The sequence below is a fragment of the Mirounga angustirostris genome, unplaced genomic scaffold (genome assembly GCF_029215605.1).
Source record: "Mirounga angustirostris isolate CCGP_5_RB_7025 unplaced genomic scaffold, mMirAng1.0.hap1 SCAF_11, whole genome shotgun sequence".
Classification (NCBI taxonomy): Eukaryota; Metazoa; Chordata; class Mammalia; order Carnivora; family Phocidae; genus Mirounga; species Mirounga angustirostris.
The window spans coordinates 109,989,952-110,009,232 of NW_026991719.1; the positions used below are offsets into that span (position 1 = coordinate 109,989,952).

General features: G+C 47.5%; 1 protein-coding gene and 1 long non-coding RNA gene across 2 annotated transcripts in view; both read right to left on the reverse strand.

Annotated features, from left to right (window-relative positions):
- Positions 1 to 1,614, reverse strand: part of GPC3 (glypican 3) — a 416,111-nt gene extending 414,497 nt beyond the window's left edge. Inside the window, exon 1 of the mRNA XM_045882705.3 lies at positions 1,261 to 1,614. Coding sequence (XP_045738661.1) covers positions 1,261 to 1,435 — 175 coding nt within the window. The 5' untranslated portion in view covers positions 1,436 to 1,614. The remainder of the gene's footprint in view (positions 1 to 1,260) is intronic.
- Positions 1,615 to 4,257: 2,643 nt separating this feature from the next.
- Positions 4,258 to 19,281, reverse strand: part of LOC129045429 (uncharacterized) — a 33,241-nt gene continuing 18,217 nt past the window's right edge. The window contains exons 2-3 of the long non-coding RNA XR_008505170.2: positions 5,023 to 5,082; positions 4,258 to 4,678 (exon numbers count right to left, since the gene is read on the reverse strand). This is a non-coding gene — a long non-coding RNA (uncharacterized LOC129045429). The remainder of the gene's footprint in view (positions 4,679 to 5,022; positions 5,083 to 19,281) is intronic.

Consider the following 19,281-nt stretch of genomic DNA (forward strand, 5'->3'; position numbering starts at 1 on the left):
GGGAGCGCCGGCAGCCTAGGTAAGCTCCCGCTAGTGAACGCTCGCGTCGCGTTCACAACTTGGTCCAACCATCAGGCCCGCCTCTCTGACTTGTTGAGAGCCACGAGCCAAGTTTTGACGAGGGCTGCTCCCCGATCCCTGATCCCTCCGAAGCGCGGGACGCGCGCCTCGCTGGAGGCGCGGGCTGGGAGGAGACCCCGAAGGCCACGGACGTCTCAGGGTTTGCGAACACCACCGGCCGCTTCTGCAGAGCGCACCTCCGATAAATTAACCTGTTTCAAACCAACTCTTCTCGCCCGCAGTGTCAATGTAGCAACTTGTCCTAATTGGATTCTAAGGCAGGCTTTTAGGAGTCCAACCGCGGGACAGTCAATCACACGGGGCCATTAATATTCATCTGTTGACAGCGGCAGCCCTCAGCGAAGGTTAAAATATGCCCTTACAACACGATCTGATTGTGCAGAACAAAAGGCAGGCGTTCAGAAACTTTCCTCCACCTAAAATCATCTCCCCTTCAGGGTCCAGCCTGTCAAGAAGGCAGATGAATTTGAGGAGGGGAGGAGTTAAATCATCTTTGGACTTCTGCTCCCCGGCCAGCAGCACCGTTTTCGAAGCGATTTTGCCAACCTGGATAAGGGACGCTGTTTTGAAGGGGAAGGTTCGGTCCTCCTCATCTTGGGGACCCTCCTACTCAAAAGTTCCCCCCAGCGTGTACTCTACCTGCCACTGTGGATTCGGAGATCTGTCCCCAACTTTGCCTGCACTTGGGCCCGCGAACCCCGGGAACCCAGGCTGCGGAAAGGAGGGCGAGGGGGGGCAGGCTGGGGAGAGAATGGCCGTAGCCACGGTCCAGCTCCGGCTGAAACGCTGGCACGTTCGTGCAAGGGAGGGTGGCGAATGCTCGAGGCACCGGCTCGGCTGTGGGGCGCCAGTTCGCCGAGGCCCCGGGAAGCAGCTCCCACCTTCCCGCCCTCCCCAAAAAATGGGCGCTCGCGAGAAGGCCCTCCCCGCCGTGCCTCCCACCCGCACCTTCCCTGACAGCAGAGCGAGCCCGGGAGATGCGGACACGGTCCACGCTCACCCTTCCGCCCTCCCCCGGTAGACCTGGCCGGGCCCCGGGCCCAGCGACCACTCCCAGGTGCCCAGCGGCGGGGCGCACGACCGCGGCCCCACGAGGCCAGCGCGCCCCGGGGGTACGGTCGCCACGCGCCCCCGGCTCCCCGCCGGACGCGGGGGACGCGCGCGGGGTCGCCTCCTCACCTGGCACGGGGGTTTCGGGCACCCACTTGAGTCCGGGCTGCAATCTCTGGAAGAAGGAGCGGACCTGGTGACAGGTGGCGTCCGGCGGCGGCGGCGGGGGCTGCGCCTGTCCCGGGCAGTCCAAGCTGAGCAGCATCGCCACCACCAAGCACGCGGTGCGCACGGTCCCCGCCATCCTGCTTCGCGGGCAGCGAGGAGAGCGCGGGAGAGTGGCAGCGGGGGCGAGAGCGGTCCCGAGACTCGGCAAGGCTGGCAGCGGCCCTGAGGAGCGGGAGACGTGCCGCTACCCAGCCGCGGCAAAAGTTTCCTCGCAGCTACCTGGGCGCGGGGCGAGGGCGGGAACGGCTCGGCGGCTCGGGCGGGGCGGGGCCGGCGGGCGGGGCGGGGCGACGGGGGACCGGGCGGGGCGGGGCGAGGCCAAGCGCGCGGCCAGGGGGGCGGCGGCCGCCGAGCGGCGGCGAGCCTGCGGGGGCGGGGGCGCGGGGCTGCGGGGCCGGCTGGGGCACCGCGGCGCGGCGACCGGGCGGGAGCGGCGGGGAGGAGGGCGCCGAGCGCGTGCGATGGCTCCTGGCGGCCCAGCCCAGCTGCCCGCTCGCCGCCGCTCTACCCAGGGCGCTCTGGCATAACTACTGCAGAGGGGCTGCGGGCTCCGGCGCGCTGATTGGCTTCCCAGCAGCCGTCCCCTCTGACTGGCTCTGGGAGAAGTTCCCCAGCCTCACTCCTCCTTCCCGCCGCTCATTGGCCTGCAGCCGCCAGGGCTTTTCCCTTTAGGATTTTTGCAACCTCTCCATCCTTCCTTGAGGTGCGTGGGGGCTCCCCGGCCGCGGGGCCCCTCTCCGCTTCGCCGCAGGCCTCCTCCCAGCCGGGTCCAGCTCGCCCCTGGCCACCCGGGCCACCCGAGGTCTTCCTCCTCCGCACAAAATCCACCTCCTCTTCCTGCTCTCCGAGGGGCTTCCCTCAAACGGTTTTCCCAACGCAGCGGCCCGAGTCGGGTTCGCAAACCCAACCCACGAATAGTCACATTCAGGGGCAGCCGGGGACCGCCCGGGGCGGGGGGTGGTTCACAGCCTGCCTCATCTTTGACTCCTGTACCTAAAAAGTCTACAAGCCCGTGGGATTTGCTACGTTTGATTCCAAAGAGCCACACAAAGTCAGAGAAAGCACCTGATCCCAGGATGTTAAAAGAATCTGTCTCCTGTAAGATAGCCCCGGGTGACCCTTCATGAAGCAAAGCATAACTGGTGACAACAAAATAACCTGGGGCTTAACGCCAGCCTAACTCATGAGGAAATCATTGGACACAGCAGATTCATCGAGCCAGAGCTTGCCTGTTTCGTAGATGGAGTAGAAGGCTGTTTGAACTGTCTCCTAGACCCAAATCCCCACCTCACCTGCTTAAATTTCTCCATTAGAAATCCAGTTCTTTGAAAATGAAATACCTCTCAAAGGAGGAATGCGTTTAGTCATTACCCATGTGCTCCTAGGTAAGGATCTTTAACTCTCCTATTCTTCTCTGTGACCCCCCCCCCATACACACACACATGCCTCTTAGCACGGTGCCTTGCACCTGGTAGGAACTCAAAAATTACTCGTATAATGACATGATTTAACACCTCAGTGTGGATTAGTTTCTCATCTGATTGTGTTGTTTCTGATCTAGGTAAAAGTAGGTTTTGATTAGGAAAGAAAAGGGAGAGCCTCCACACCACGAATTTCCCAGGGAGTGCCAGACCAGGAGAGAGGAGGTCATGTGCCAGAACTTGTGGGCTGAGGAAAGAGGTAAAGGAAGGGTAGGCTGCTGAGGAGCTCGCTCATTCATTCGTTCATTCATTCAGTAACAAAGATTTGAACTCCTACTATGCACCAGACACGTGGGATGCAAACAATGAGGATCCAAAGATTAACTCTTGGTACCTAACTTCAAAGAGCTACAAGTCTAATGGGGAAAACAACCAAACAGAAAATGTTAACACAGCACATGGTCAGTGATAAGACAGAAGCAAGGGCAGCATTCTAAGGGGTGAGAGGGTAGGTCAGAGAAAGCTTCCCAGAAGAGACGGTGCCATAAGCTCACGCTTACAAGGCCAGCAGGAGTTGAAGTCAGAAAAGCAGCTGGCAAGGAGGGGGCCAAGGGAAAAGCAGCAGCACGAACAGAGATGGAGCAGGGACAGCCTGTAGGGCCCCATTGCAGGGTGGGAAGTACAAGCAACCGCTCAGGCTGGAGGGGGGGGGAATGGGTCAGAAGAGCCCACGAGGCCGAGGTGAGCGAGCAAGGGCCAGGTGATGCAGTCTTGAAGCCAGGCTAAGGAGCCCGTGGAACCACTTAAGGGGATGCTAAGCAGAGGAGTGACATGATCATATTTGCCTGAGGAACAGATCTCTCCGGCAACTTTGTGGATTGTGGAGAACGGTTTGGAGAAGAAAGAGGATTGGAAGCAAGTTAAAACGCTGTGAAAGTCATCCAGACCAGAAGCGATAAAGGCCCAGGGCAGAGGAGATGTGTGTGGAAGGGAAAAAAAACTAGCAGCGGTATTTGGGGAGGAGAATGAAAAAGGCTTAGTGACCTGGTGGATGTGGGGGCTGGGAGAGGAGTCAAGGACGGAGGGCTCATTCATTCTTTTTTCAACAAACATTTGAGTGCCGCCTATGTATCTGGCATTCTTCTCCTACTTCATAATTTTGCCTGGGGCTAGGCCTGCGCCTGCATTGAACATTTGACAAATGACATATCCACTTTAAAAGAAACACCAATTAAGAGTCATAATTTGGCTGGTGAGTTTGATATGTTCCACCTGTGGAGCCCTGTGACCAAAGGGCAGATTGGAAGGCAAGCATTGATTGAATTTCATGACCTCGCAGAGGAAGACATGACCTCCCATAAATTCATGATCTTCCAGAGCTCATGCAACTAACTACAAAGGCAACAGTTGTTTTCAACTACTGGGTAGTGAGTACCTTGAAATGAGGGACTGAGACCTATTTTTAATATAACCTTCTTTATGTGATACGCTCTGTATGAGCCAGGGGGGTGCTTCCCAAAGTAAAGTGCGTGAATCCGTGGTGATAGGTGGGCCAGTGAAGTTTTTGGTTTTTATTTTACTCGATATTTATTTTAATGTGGATTAGAAAAATATATACATGAGTAGTGCACCTAACCCCTGACTGCATTAGGACAAAGCTAAGTAGATAGTGCTGAAACGAACTGCTTTCAGTGAAAACGTGAGCTGGCTTGAAGAAAAACATGAAAGAGTATTGGGAATATGACGATATGGCAAAACTTGTGGGGTGCTATGTGAATGACCAGGACTAGGGCTAGCTCACAGGCAAACCAGCCCTGAGGTTTGGGGAACTCAGTCTTTGGCCTCAAAGCGTCTGCTCCTCCTCCATCCAAGCAGCTTCTTCAAGGCTTTAAGCCAACCTAAGGGAGGAGGGAATAAAAGGGGCTAGGCTTAAGAAGCAGTTCCATTTTTATAAGGGCCTCTCAAAGACTTTCTGGTCTTCCAGCCCCCGAGCGATGACTCTGGCAGTGGAATTTCAGACACCGGGGCAGACCCTGAGGAACAACAGGCTTTGGGTCAGGAACAGCGATCGATCCGGTGCTCTCTGCACATCCAGTGACAACGGAGTTTTACTGACAAACATCCAGTTCCTTTCCCAAAGCCTAAAATCTGTTCCGTTACGTACTCTCCACTGCCCAGATGAGTGACTATGAATTAAGACTGGGTTTTCTTTTTTGCTCTTTTACATAAACAACCATCTTACCCTTCAAGGCTCCCTTCCTCGCGTTAGGAGTCAGGCCAATGACTCATTCTTACTCTTCAGCTGGAAGAGACAAAGAGAAACAATCAGTCGAGAAACACAAAAGGATGTGCTGATTGAGCCAGCGTTCACTTTCTACAATTCATGGTTCTGTGCTTTCAGGCCCCCTTGGAAGCATTTAGGTGACACCGTTGGGCCCCATTTTCCTCTTTGGGCCTCAGAAGAACTTTTCTTCACCTTGTGTTCCTAGTCTCCAGTTTGAAAGAATTCAAGAATTCCCAGCTGTAGCCAGCAGCTATTATCTTGCTGTAGCTGGGAGGAGAGTCTAGTTCCATGGCTCCAAAAGCAGCATAAATCAAGGTTTCTGGGAGCGAGTTAAGAAAGGGTGTTCAGCAGCTGCCGCCATGGGAGGGGCTCATACACAGCCGTGCACGCGGCCACACACGCACACATGGTTTGCCTTGGGCCCGGTTCCCTTTGCCCCCCAGATGATGGCCCGGTTCCCTTTGCCCCCCAGATGATGCCCTCCTCTTCCCACCCCCCTCAGGTGCACAGTGCCTTCTCCTCCTTGCCCTGTCCTCAAAACGGGCTTTCAGAGAAGAAACTTTCAGACTCATCTGCCCACAGTCTATCTGCTTGATAGGATATAATGGGGCTGCCCACCCAGGGGTACGGGTATTTTAACAGGGATCAAAGCTTTAAACCAAAGGAACAGAGCTCTCCAAACTGTGGAATTCCAGGCATTCGCCAGTGGGAAGGGAGTGTTTAAACTGAGGGGCAATGAGGCCTTTTTTGGTGCACCTGAAATCACATCATGTAGACAGTTGCTTATACGTTGGACTGCTGCTACCCCCGGTCAACACATCCCTAGCCACACCTCTGCACTCCATGGCACACAGCCACTTTGTCTCCCCTTCTCTCGCAGTGTATGAGTCCTTTGTGGGGCAGAGAGGAGGGGAGGCGCCAGGCACACGGATCCCAATTCTCCCAAACATATAAGCTAGGATCAGAGAATGAATTATGGTCCTTTGGGAAAGAGCGTTCATTCATTCATCCCAGCCAGCAGGCCAGTGCAATGTAAATGGTAACTTTGTAAGTTGAAAGACTTAAAGCCATTTTGAAAATTGCATAATAATCCCAGGCAGAGTTTGGCTCCATGTGTATGGAAAATTAATAGGGCCGGCTGAGATGCTTGCATTATGAGTTGTGGATGGATAGCCTCTCCTCAGACCAGGGACTATGCTTGGCCCTCACTAAATCCACAAAATATACTGAGGTTCTTGTAAGCTACAGTCTAAGACTTGGGGGAAAAAATTATTGAAATTTTTATTTGTGGCATCATGTTGATTACTACAAATAAAAAATTATTCTGTTCTGTCTCTGTTTGTATGAGGGATATTGATCTAGATTCATAACATATTTCTTCATACCCCCAGTCCATTGATTTTTTTTTGATTGGGCAGATATAGTGTATCTATCTATCTATATCTAACATTTTGTCTCTTGCATAGGATATTTGGTTTTCTAAACAATTTAATGGGTTTGTAGTTTGGTGGTTGAGACTATGGTAGCATTAAATCTAAAGGCTGGTGATGCCTGAGGCATGGCAATTCACACATCCTTTGTTTTGCTTTGAATTATCATGGCCCAAAAAACACAGTGGTTCAGGTAATGTAATATATTTATTTTGTCGTATGGTGTGTAGAACCTATAAGTAATTTTACTATGTTTTTTTGTTTGTTTGTTTTTTTCTGGGTCTTTATGCTCTGGAGCCTAGGTCAACAGAGGATCTCCAACAGTTGAACTCTCACATTGTTTCCTTCCATCAGGTTCCTTTCTCATCCTCAGAGCTCCCTGAATTCCCAGCAATCTGGGGGAGGAAAATCGACAGCCACCACCACAGATAGCAACTCATGCTTTCTCAACCACCTCTCCCATCCCACTTCCCAAACCCCAGCCACAGTTCTAAGTCTTGCGGAATTTCCAAAGTAGCATCTCTCAAGAAAAGGCGATCATCCCCACCCCACCCCTAACTCTATAGACTTATCATAAAGGCTATCCATGAGGGACTGTGTTCCTGAGCAGCAGTGTGGTGGGGGCCTGCAGCCAAAGGAAGGGGAGAGTAGGTACCAAACCATTCTATACCCGTTAGCCCAGCATCTGCCATATTTGCTGTACCAACACCTGGAGGGACCATTGTCTCCACCATGACTTGTAAGCTTTAGATGAGCACAGGTTCTCATGACGCTTCTCTCTCTATTTCCTCTAGTACAAGTGCTACTCAAAGTGTGGTCTGGATACTTGTGCTGGTCCCTGCACTGTTTGCTACCGGTCTGTGCCAAGTTTAAGTACAAAAAGGGAGAGTAAGCCTTTAGAAAATTTTATAGCATTTTGATACCACAGCCACATGTAAGCACATGATGAATTGGCCCCACTGTTGAATCTCATAATTGTTTAAAAACGGTCTTGTATTTTGGTTTTATTTCCCAGTTTTTCTAGTCATTCATTTTTATTGTAGTTTCCCCAAGTATTTGTACATGTCAGACAGAATAAAAAATATATAAAATAAACTAATCCTTTACTACAGCCTGAGAAGCACTGCCCTGGGATGTGCCCAGTGCCATGGTAGTCACTTTGTAAATATTTTTCAAATAAAGCCCTGTGAAGCTTTTCTTTACAAAGATAAATTTCCACCTTCCCTACTTATAGAGAGTTCCTATTAAAATCACAACACGTAAAAACTTTCCGATAATACGTAGCCCATCTGAAGATAAATTTCTAACTAAAAGGTTTCTCCTACAAAAATTTCCCCATAGGAACATTCTTCTTCTTTGGCTCACTTTTATTCAGCAATACTCAGAGTAAATATGGTCTTTGTGAGATTTTGCGTCTCAGTAGATCTTGGTGTAAATTGCAAAACAGAAGTTGAACTCCACAGCTTTCGTATATTATTTTGCCGATTATCCACCCACCCCCCAGATTTTATATTTTTTCTGTTATAAATGAAGGAGATGCTAGCCTGTGTACCAAAACCTATCTTCTTAGAGCAAGATGATAAGATCCAGAGGGAAGTACTGCTTCCTTGGAATGCCTTCATCTCATTCATCCTTACAACATGTCAGAAGCATAGCAAGTCTCCCCTGCCATAAATAAATTGCATGTCATTACTCAGAAGATTTAAGCTCTGTTGGATGTCTCCAGTCCTCCTCTAACTCCTGTTAAACTTATGGTTAATACCATATGGTTTGTTAGCAGCTTTTTGTCTGCTATTGTTCTAAAGTTGTTTCATGTGGGAGTATCCTGTCTTCCCAAATAGACTGGAATAACGGAAAGAACATAGGATTAGGGAGTCCAAAGAGCTGGTTTCTAATTCTTGTGCTGCCACTCTGAGCATTGTGCCCCTGGATCAGTAGCTTAACATCTCTGAACCCACAGCCTCCTTCCTTAACTTCCAACTGAGGAAGGTGGTCTATATACTCTCTAAGAGTCCTTCTAGCTCTGACAATCTGTGTTTCTGTGACTGTGAACTCCTTGAAGGAAGGAGCCCTACACTTCTATACCCCGCTTCTAAAACAGTACGTAGAGCATAGCAGGCCCCCAATACCTATATGTTGAATGGATGACTGAACACAGCCCTCACAACACACACCCCAACAATGGGGTGCAATCTCCACAGGAGAGTCTTGAGAAATATTTGTTGGTCCATCGGTGCTCTTCTTAAAGTACTGTGTACAACATTTTTCTCCTAACGAGCAGCCCAGCCATGCTTGTTGTAAGCAATATTGCAAGAGTGGAGATACAAACAGACATACTTCTATCGTATTTTCTTTATCTCCAGAAATCTCAGTCAGAGATTTTTAGAATTATAGCATTAAAATCTTTACGTAACTGAGGCTTTGATGTTGACTCTTTAAGATTGTGAAGTACTGATGGTAAGAGACTATGTTTATCTGAATCTTGCTGCATGGGGGTCTAACAGGTTACTATATTGGCTGGAAATGATGGTAGTAAACTTTGAGGAGGGTTTATTATCAATTTTTCCCTGTTGAAAGACCTGTGTCAATCCTTTCTATGGAAATCTTTCTGAGATGTAGTGCATATTTCCCTGCCTTACTAAACAAAGTATAGGAAATCTAATCTATTCTTGCTGCTCTGTTCTCTCATATTTAACTTGTGTACGATGTTGTGAATATATAGAAATGGTGATACATTGGAGCCGAATCTGTGCTGGGCCTATGACACATCATGAAACTTGCTTTCTTAAAAACAAGCACAATAAAAATCCCCTGTATGATTTGTCTCTTCCTTTTTATTTATTTATTTATTTATTTGACAGAGAGAGACACAGCGAGAGAGGGAACACAAGCAGGGGGAGCGGGAGAGGGAGAAGCAGGCTTCCTGCTGAGCAGAGAGCCCGATGCGGGGCTCGATCCCAGGACCCTGGGATCATGACCTGAGCTGAAGGCAGACGCTTAACTACTGAGCCACCCAGGCGCCCCTGTCTCTTCCTCTTTAATGTATGCTATAGAACATATAGCAATCCAAACCCTCCTGCATGAGTCTGATTTTGACAAATTGTAATTCTGGAATGAAAGGCCCTTCATAGGCTGTTCCTTTGCTGTCAATACTTGTAACGAGTAACTTCAACCATCCGGTCAGTTTCAACCCACTCTTTAGTTTACTTGTTTTAACTGATGTTGCAACACGGTGATGACAAGAGTCCCTGCAGCATGGTGGAGTGAGTGTGGGTTCTGGAGTCAGATAGTCCTGAGTCCAAATTCCAGCTCTGTTACTTACTAGCTGAGTGACCTTAGGCCAGCCGCCCTACGTGGCTGAGGCTTCACTTACAAAATAAGGATTAAAGGGGCGCCTGGGTGGCTCAGTTGGTTGGGTGTGTGACTTTGGCTCGGGTTGTGATCCCGGGGTTCTGGGGTTGAGCCTCACGTCGGGCTCCCTGCTCAGCGGGAAGCCTGCTTCTCCCTCTGCCTGCCACTCTCCCTGCTTGTGCTCTCTCTCTGTGTCAAATAAATAAATAAAATCTTTTAAAAAATAAGGATTAAAAGCTTAATCTTTGGTTGATGAATTGATGGGTGGGTAAATTCATGTGATAATACAAATATAGTACAGGTAGCCAGGATACTGGTGTCCACTGCAATATTCCTTCAGCTTCTCTGTATGCTAGGAAAAACATAACCTTGCAAGGTCTTTGTGAGGACTAGAGATAATATAGGTAAATTGTCTGGCACAGTGTAGGTATTCACATTATCCTATGAACTTGAAGACTATTTCTTTTAAGGGCCATCAAAGCCAGGTTTTCTGTCTGTTTTTTGTTTTTAATAAAGATTGCCTTATTTTTTACGAACATTTATTGACCCATCACTATGTTCTAAGTGCTGTTGATACAGCGATTAGGGCAAAATTCTTACCCTCATGGTCCTTATCCAGGTTTGTTTTTAACCACCAGAGTGATGAGGCCTAACTGAGATCTTGCATTTTTCGTTGGGAGTTCATTGCCAGGTTTACCACAGTGCCAGCTTTGGGGTGTGCCAGATTATCAAGATTTTATAGGATTCAAAAGTTTGAGGGGGGCATACGCTCTCAGAGGGTCTCCTTTAACTACACGCTGCTGGCTCCTGCTCAACCCTCCCGCAGCCTCCCTTAAAACAGGTCCATGTGGAGGGTGTAAGAGCTGAACGGTGCTCAGTGATGGCCAGGCTCCAGCAAGAGACCTGACACAGGCCCAGGAATTCTCAGACACCGATTTGCCTTTCCATTTCCCGGGGCTTAACCTCTGTCGCTTGGCCTCCCCAATTACAATTACATTTCCAGACCCCTTTTTTGGCCTTACCCTCAATTCCCAGCCTTCGTAATGGCTCGTATTTCCTGGATGTAACTACAGGAGCTCAAATTCACTTCTGAAAAAAAGCTTTCAAACTTGAGCTTGCAGCCAGATCTACCCCAGTTTTAAACTTCACAGTCATATTCACATATACTCATACCATTTCTAATTTACTGCTGTACAGAAATATCATGCTGTATTTACTTTTCTTTTTTTCTGCTCGATACTAGGCAACGAACTGACTCCTCTTCAGAGGAAAAAGGCCAAATGATTTCTTGACAACTGGAAACAAGGCCAGGCTCTCAGCGGATAGTCTATATGTGGAGGGAAAACATTTCTCCCACATGTGGAAGGGAAAGTTCATCTTCCTCAGTGTAACTGCTCCTATGGCAAAAAGGTCATTTAATCACACGCCGGCAGCTAGACAAGATGATAATATAAAGCAGGATTCTGTGTGCTTCTAAACCATCTGGGGTTTATCAGATGCCCCTACAACACTCAAGGATGGGAAACCCTGAGACAGTTAAGGAGAAAAAATCAAAGAATGAAGGATGGATTTGCCTATCGCCCCTTTGTCTCTTCTCACAGGCACTGTTTAGTTCTTGACTCTGAGATGAGCAGATCAACAGAGGATCTTTTCTCTGAGCAGTCGTGTTTGCACCTAAAGCAGCCATGATTCTGGAACCCGAGAAGAAGATCTGTCTCACTTTAGTTTTGCTGCAAAACAGGACTTGCACTATTAGCAATATACCTTGAACACACTCACAGCATCACTGATATTAACAGAACGTTAAGCCTGCCAAGTTTCCTTACCCCTGTACTAATCTTATTATGGGTTCTTCAAACTGAGGCAATATATCCATTCATACCATTTTTTTTTTCCTTAGAATTTGATCTTTCAGGGCGTTTACATCCAAGAAACGAGGATTAAAGGGATGGTACCACGTAGGGCAATTTGGGAGCCTCACAACACACCTCTGGATCTGAGAAGAAAGGGCCCAGTTTCCAGGACTGCCTAATCACCCCAGTTAACTTGTCTCCTTTCCAACTCTCTTTCACTTGTTTTAGACTTCATGCTTCTCACAAAGGGCTTCCCCATACCTTATCCAGTATGTTCTTCCCAACAGCCCCATGAGACAGACCAGACATGCAAGTATTATCACCCCCGTAACATTGATGAGAAAACCTCCGAGATTCAAAGACATAACGTGATGATTCCAAGATCACATAGCAGGTCAGCCATGGAGACGGGACCATACCCAAGTCATATCTGTCCATTTCTAAAAGATACAAAAATAAAAACTCCCAACAAGCCATGTGGCAGTGGTTTCAAACCTAAATGTCATAGGCAAAAACTTTTGAATGTTATCCAGATGTCTTTGAAAGGCTCAGGGGAATCGATACTCACCTTCCAAGAGCCAGGCCTGAAAAATGCCATGTTATGAAACACAATGCCCATTTAGGATTTACTAGATGAGAGAGAAAAGTCGGGGACCATATAGACCGGGCCAGGTTTCAGAACGTTTCTTGTTGCTCTTCACTTTCCTGCAAACAAAGACCTTTGCACAAGATAGAAGAGGTACAATGTTGGCTGTGGAAAAGCGAGTTTGTTTCAGACGATTCACTCCCAATTTGTGGGCGGGGGGGTGGGGCAGAAAGTGGGAGACGCTTTGGAAATCACCCTGCAGTTGGATTTTAAATGTTTGGAGAACCTTTTCCACCTTGTAGGTGAAAAGCCTCAAGTGGTTCAGGGAAAGTCTGGCTCTGTTTTACTTTCATCCTGTTATCAGGAAGGTAAATGAAGAAATCAAAAGGAGAAGTCCAAATGAAGTAGCCTTTGAAAGCCTCTGAAATCGCACTTCCTCGGGCCAGTGGAATTTGACAGCTAATTATGGAGACTATCGATGATACAAAACTCAGAATTTCTCCGAATGTAGTAGTGACACGCCTGGGTAGGGAGAGCTGCTTACATTCACTACAGGAAATCCACAGCTTCCCTGAGGAAAAGTGGTTCCACGGGTCAGAGTCAGGCCTCATGCCTGGAATTAGGGGGTACAGGTCCGACCGAAGCCCTCTTTTTCCTACCTTGCCTTCGCAGACAGAGAGGAGCACAGAGTCCCTCAAAGGAGAGCTCCCCACAGGAAGGAAAAGTGAGCCTAAGAGGGGGCTAAACCTATGAAGCTGACGTGCCAGAATCCCTCCACAGGCCACCCAAGCAGTGAAGAAATTCATGGAGAGAAAGAAAGAAAAGACCCACAGCCGTGAGCAGAGCCAGCTGGGAGGGATGTTATTACTTTATTTCTGTTTTCTTAACTATGTGTGTGTGTGTGTGTGTGTGCAGGCGCGCGCGTGCATGTGCGTGCGTGTGTGTTGAGGATTGATTGCAGAAAATGTCTGAATCCACGGCCCTCAAGATGGAAACTTTTGTTGATATAATTTCTCCTAACTTTCCTACACCTTCCTTCCCCTCCACTCCAGTTCCCCAGTGGCTATCAAGAGCTGTATATATCTGACCACAAAACATCCAGTCAGTTCAAGTCAAAAATGCAGCCAGCCATCTGGATTGACTCAAACTCTGTCTACACACACCAATTGGCTTGGGGGTAAAAAAATGTAATTCAGCGGAACAACTGGTTATTTTTAAAACAACGAGTTGAATTCAGACAACCATCCAATTAGTTGATTTCAAAATGCCTGTTTGGCGACATGAAAAGGGTTTTTTTTTTTTTTTTCAAAGGGCCTTGTGTGTGCATAAACAACCTGAACGCTATTAAATTGACGAGCTATTTTAGAATCAAGTAGATAAGGCCAAAGCGGCTGGCCTCTGTTTATAAAGGGAAAACCTGTTAGAGTAGCAGTCCATCAAACACTCCAGAGGGTGACACCTTCTGTTGCAAGGATGCAGTCTGTCCCTCGACAGCAGGGTAGACATACCCCTCTTTGTAGCTCAAGCACCTCGTTCCTTTTTTACAGAAACCTCCCGGGTGCCTCCTTCCTGGACGCGCCACGCTAGCTGGAAAGAAGGCCGCAGATTCAAACAGACTCTCAGAGGCAGACGGGCTTGGGTTAGCTCTCGCCACGTACCATTCCCTAACGCACACCAAGACGGGGACTCGATTCTCTCTCACCTTTCCCGGGTTGAAAGGAAGCCTCCTCGGAGCCCTCTGACCCACTCCGGAGTGGGTTGGGTCCGTGGAAACTGCACGGCTCTATCTCCCTGAGCTTCCCCCCCCGCCCCCGAGATGTGAAAGTTCTCGTCTTGTGTCACATTGCTAAGAAATGATTTAAAAAAAAAAAAAAGGGCGGGGGGAGGAAGGTCTCCTCCTGAAGAGAATTTTATTTGCACTCCCCATGCTTTGTCATAAAGGGCATTGAACCGTGTTAATCATATAAGAAGTTTTAGAGAAGCTCTCTTTTTCACATTAGGCTTAAAACATCACCCCTGAGGTGGTGCTGATGGTTCCCTTAGAAAAGATTTCTTTGACATCTAAGACACAAAGGACTTCAGCAAACGCTCGGCGTTAAATGAGTGGCGCTAAGTGCTGACTCTCCATCCCCAGTGACAAGCATTGACTAAGTGAGACTTTTGTTACTGCAAATGTCTTACTTGGGTGTGTCTTAATCCCGAATGTTGTGGAGGTTTTGTTTTAGTGTGTGTGTGTGTGTCTGTGTGTCTGTGTGTGTGTGTGTCTGTGTGTCTGTGTCTGTGTGTGTATGTTTAAACATTTATTTTATCAGAAAGGATCCTCACAATGGAAGCATTCATAGCCATCTCTGTGGCTGAGTCTTTAGGTTTAAGACTGGCTAAGCAGCCCCAGGTAGAAGTGTTTGCACAGCTACAGAAGGATAGAATCCCAGCCCCTGAGTTGGAAGGGGCCCCATTAAGCCAGTCCTTGCCTTCAGGCATCCAAGCCAGAGGAATAGCCACCCTTTCTTTAAGATCTCCAAGGACAAAAACTCCACATGTAGCTCTTTTGTTACCAAGAATATGTGAACTGTAAAACATATTTACAAGGGAAGAATATTATAATCCATATTTAAATGATTTCCTTGCTTCAGTATTTGCCTTCGTGAGTTTTAAAAAATGAATAAACAAGAAAATGTCCTTTTCCCTTGGGGGAAAAAAATCCTTTCTGGGGCGCCTGGGTGGCTCAGTCGTTAAGCGTCTGCCTTCGGCTCAGGTCATGATCCCAGGGTCCTGGGATCGAGCCCCGCATTGGGCTCCCTGCTCCGCAGGGAGCCTGCTTCTCCTTCTCCCTCTGTCTACCACTGTGCCTACTTGTGCTCTCTCTCTGTCAAATAAATAAATAAAATCTTTAAAAAAAAAAATCCTTTCAATAGAAGCATTTCTCCTCTTTTTGAGGATCCACACGAGACATTTCTCTCAGGAAATTCTATCAGAAACTGTGATGTCTCTCCTGAGAAAGCAGGTCTGCTTTTATCTTATGGATGCTCTGAATCAAGAGCTTTGGCTTCCTTTGGCTGTTAGAAAGCTCACAGTCACATTTGTAATCAATGAACAGGACCCAATCAGCGTCACCATGCTTTCCCTGCCTTATCTTCTCTTCATCCAAACTTCTTCCCTTGGTTGTATCTTTTGTTGTGGTTCCTGGGCTTTGGGGTTGGTTTGTTTTGATGTCTGTAAGTAGTTTAGTGACACAGTTAAGAGTAGCAGAGACCTCTGCTTGGATCCCAGCTCTGCCCTTTCCTAGCTTCCCTTCCCCGAGTCTCAGTTTCCCAATCTGTAAAGTGGGGGTTGTTGTCGGCGTTAAATGAGAGAACGCATGTGCCATACCAAGCCGACAGTAAGCAATTCGGTTATTTACTAGTATAACTTTGCTACTGCCTTAAATCATTTCGGGAGCAAGCAGGGCAAAAACCGATTGTTTATTCCCCCAATCCAATTTCCCATCTTTTATCCCTTTTCCCCTTTTTTCTTTTGCATGACTTGTCTTCCGAGTGAAATCATTTGTTGCTGTTTTCACACTTTGCCAGAACTCCTTCTACTACATTACTCGACAGTGCTTTCCAGACTTGCTTGATCTTAAGAATCAACAGAAGCGCTTATTACAAATACAGATTCTGACTCTTTAGACACCTAAAATTATTTTATAAACAAGCAGTCTGAGATCAGATGTTTCTGGGACTGAAGATGTTGGATGTCATCATTGGCTTTTTCAACAATACACGCCACGTTGTCTGTACTTTTCGCCAAGAATCTAATCACAAACTTCCAAACTTGCTTTCTCTGTAGTGAGCGTCCCTCTAACATTTTCATTTGGTTCTCTTGTTCTTCCTTCAGTGACTCTTTATACGACTTCTCATTCTTTGACTTCCCGTCCCGCCCCTGTGCGAGGCTGTGTCTGTCCAGTTCCTGATGCACCCCCCTTTTGTAAGAGCATGTCCTTCAGCACGCCTCACCCCCCGCACTCCTTTGGATGAGGTATATCAGAGCTAAAGTTGTCAGCGTCTCCGTATCTTTTCATGACTGAAAGTATATCGCCATTAACCAATAGTTACTCAGGAACCATTCCAACCCCTTCTTCAGGAGAAAAACATCTGCAGGCCTTTTTTATTTTATTGGCCTGCTTGATGGCTCTACAACACAGTGAAGAAGGAGCCCCACCCTCCACAAGTCTCTTCATCCTGCTGGGGAAGCCATACACAGTTGAGAGACCAAAAAGTCCAAAAAAAAAAAGATTTTATCCGCCTTCCTCTGTTTTCCATGGATGAATGCCAAATCCCTCATACTTAAACTTTTCCCCCCTTCCTTTATTTTGCCTGCCAGTTTTCCTTTGAATGAATGAATAAATTGTCCACCCCTCCAAATTTTCTCAATAATCTACCTCTGTAGCTCATTGCAGTATTTAATAACCTTGGTAATAAAAAAGAAGGAAGGAAGGAAGGAAGGAAGGAAGGAAGGAAGGAAGGAAGGAAGGAAGGAAGGAAGGAAAGTCTTGCCTACTAAAATGCTGAAAGATCTTTAGCGTTATCTTAAGACTGGTTCAGCTGTTTCCCCTTGTTACATGTACATTGCCAGGATAGTACGAGTATTTTCAAGATGAATTCTCTGCCAAAAGATCTTGCCACTGAGTCATCACCATCCTCATCTTCTCTCAAAATGTGAGCAAGTCTCGGCAGCACTTCATTCACACTAGTAAACACCACCTAAGGAAAGAAAGAATCAGCTTCGAGAACATGCATCCTCATTGAAATGAAAGTTTACGGAGTGCCTACTCAGGGCCCAGCACTGCATTAGCCCCAGAGATAGAAAGAAGGGCTTGCCTTCAGGCACACACGCACACACATGTACTCCCGTGTGTAACATCCGGAGAAGGGGCGCAGACTGGAAACATTACTGGAATTCCAGGGAGGGTGCAATTCTCCCCCAAGGGCCCTGGGTAGTCACAAAAGGTAAGACTCTGAGCCCTGAAGAAAGGGTAGCAGAGAGCCTGACGGAATTAATGTGGACAAAGACCAGGAAACAGGAATGAAAATAGTTTCAGCTATTTGAGGGGAAAACAATTAGGAGACCATTTGCCGAGGGCAGACAGTTTGTGTAGACTAGAAGACGAGTGGTAGATAATAATGGGGCGGTGGACCTTAGTCTGCTTGGAGAGGGCCTTCAATGCTAGGCTAATTAGCGTAGCCTTAGCCTATAAGCAATAAGGAGCGCCGCCCTCACAGATAAAAGAAAACAGGAGACCCCTGGGGCTTCTGGGTACCTTCAAGGAAAGAAGCAGGGACATTGATTACAAGAACTTTGTGAAATGTCTTGAGTTTTTATCACTGTTCATATTTGTGACTTTGTTCTTCCCCTGTGGTGTCGGCGCCATTGGGGATGACAGCAAGGAGAGGAGAGCTAGAGAGCTTAATCCTGTCCCCAAAGGCCAGACGGAGGTGGAAAGGACCCTTAGAAATGGACTAACTGGAGATGGTTTCAGAAGTAGGAAGACAGACCAGGAAAATCACTGGGGCTCACAGAAGAGGGAAGAGATGTGGCCTATTTGGAGTCAGCGTGGAATTGCAAAATGCCTTTGAGGGCTTAACTGTGAGGAACCTCAGCCATTTCCCTCCCAGCTCCACTGTTCCAGCAGTGTCTCACATGCTATTTTAGAGAAGCGGAATTTAAGGGGCACCGTTGAATGAATGCCCCATTTTGTGAACCCCAGAGAGCCCTGAGACGACTCTGTACCTACAATTGACCCTTGAACTACACGGGGTTAGGGGTGACGACCCCCCATGCAGTAGAAAATCCACATACAACTTTTGACTTCCCCAAAACTTAACAACTGTTGACCAGAAGCCTTACTAATAACATAAACCGTCAATTAGCACATATTTTATATGTTATATGTATTCTATACTGTATTCTCACAATAAAGTAAGCTAGTAAAAAAATGTTATGGAGAGAGTACTTTAAAAAATCACATGGGGGCGCCTGGGTGGCTCAGTTGGTTAAGCGACTGCCTTCGGCTCAGGTCATGATCCTGGAGTCCCGGGATCGAGTCCCGCATCGGGCTCCCTGCTCGGCGGGGAATCTGCTTCTCCCTCTGACCCTCCTCCCTCTCGTGCTCTCTGTCTCTCATTCTCTCTCTCGCAAATAAATAAATAAAATCTTTAAAAAAAAAATCACATGGAAGAAAAAATACGCTTACAGTACTGTGCTGTATTTATTGCAAAAAAAAAAAAAATCCATATATGAGCAGACCCACGCTTTTCAGACTTGTGCTGTTCAAGCGTCAACCTGGCTGAACTAGCTAGGATTGACTGAGCACCAGAGAACACGTAGGTTGATTCCTTGAGCCTCCTAATTCAAAGGTTCTGCTTAGACAATAGTGGCTCCGCATCTCCTCATTCAGATTTGAGGCAAAAGTGAAACAACAACAAGAACAAATTCTTTTCAGCCAAGAGTTGATAGTGTCCTGCTAAGGTAAGAGTTGATCTGCTCTCCCCCTAATTCAATATGGCTTCAGTATTGTGAATGGGCAGCTCTCTGTCCAGGACCACTTGGAAAAGGCTTCTGTCTCTAACGATCTTCATTTCTCACTGAGCTGCTCTCTCTGAGTCCTAAATTCACCCCTGTCTCCCTTTGCAAGCAGGGGATTGCCAGTGTTTGGCTGATAGGGCACAAAGTGATTGAGAAAGACCCTGTTGCCTCCCTTCATCCACTCTGCCCCTTAGCCAAGTAGACAGGAAACACTGCTTTCTTCACTGACTTGTGATCACTTTCATGAGCATTTTGTCCGAGCTACACATTAGATCCTCAATAGCATTTGCTGAACAGGTGAACGAATGAATGCCAGGCACTATCCTAGGTTATGGGCATCTGCCAGTCAAGAAGATGATAGACAGAAATCCCCACTTTTATGGAGATTACATTATAGTGATAGAAAAGAAGGGACCATAAAGTTCCAAGTTAT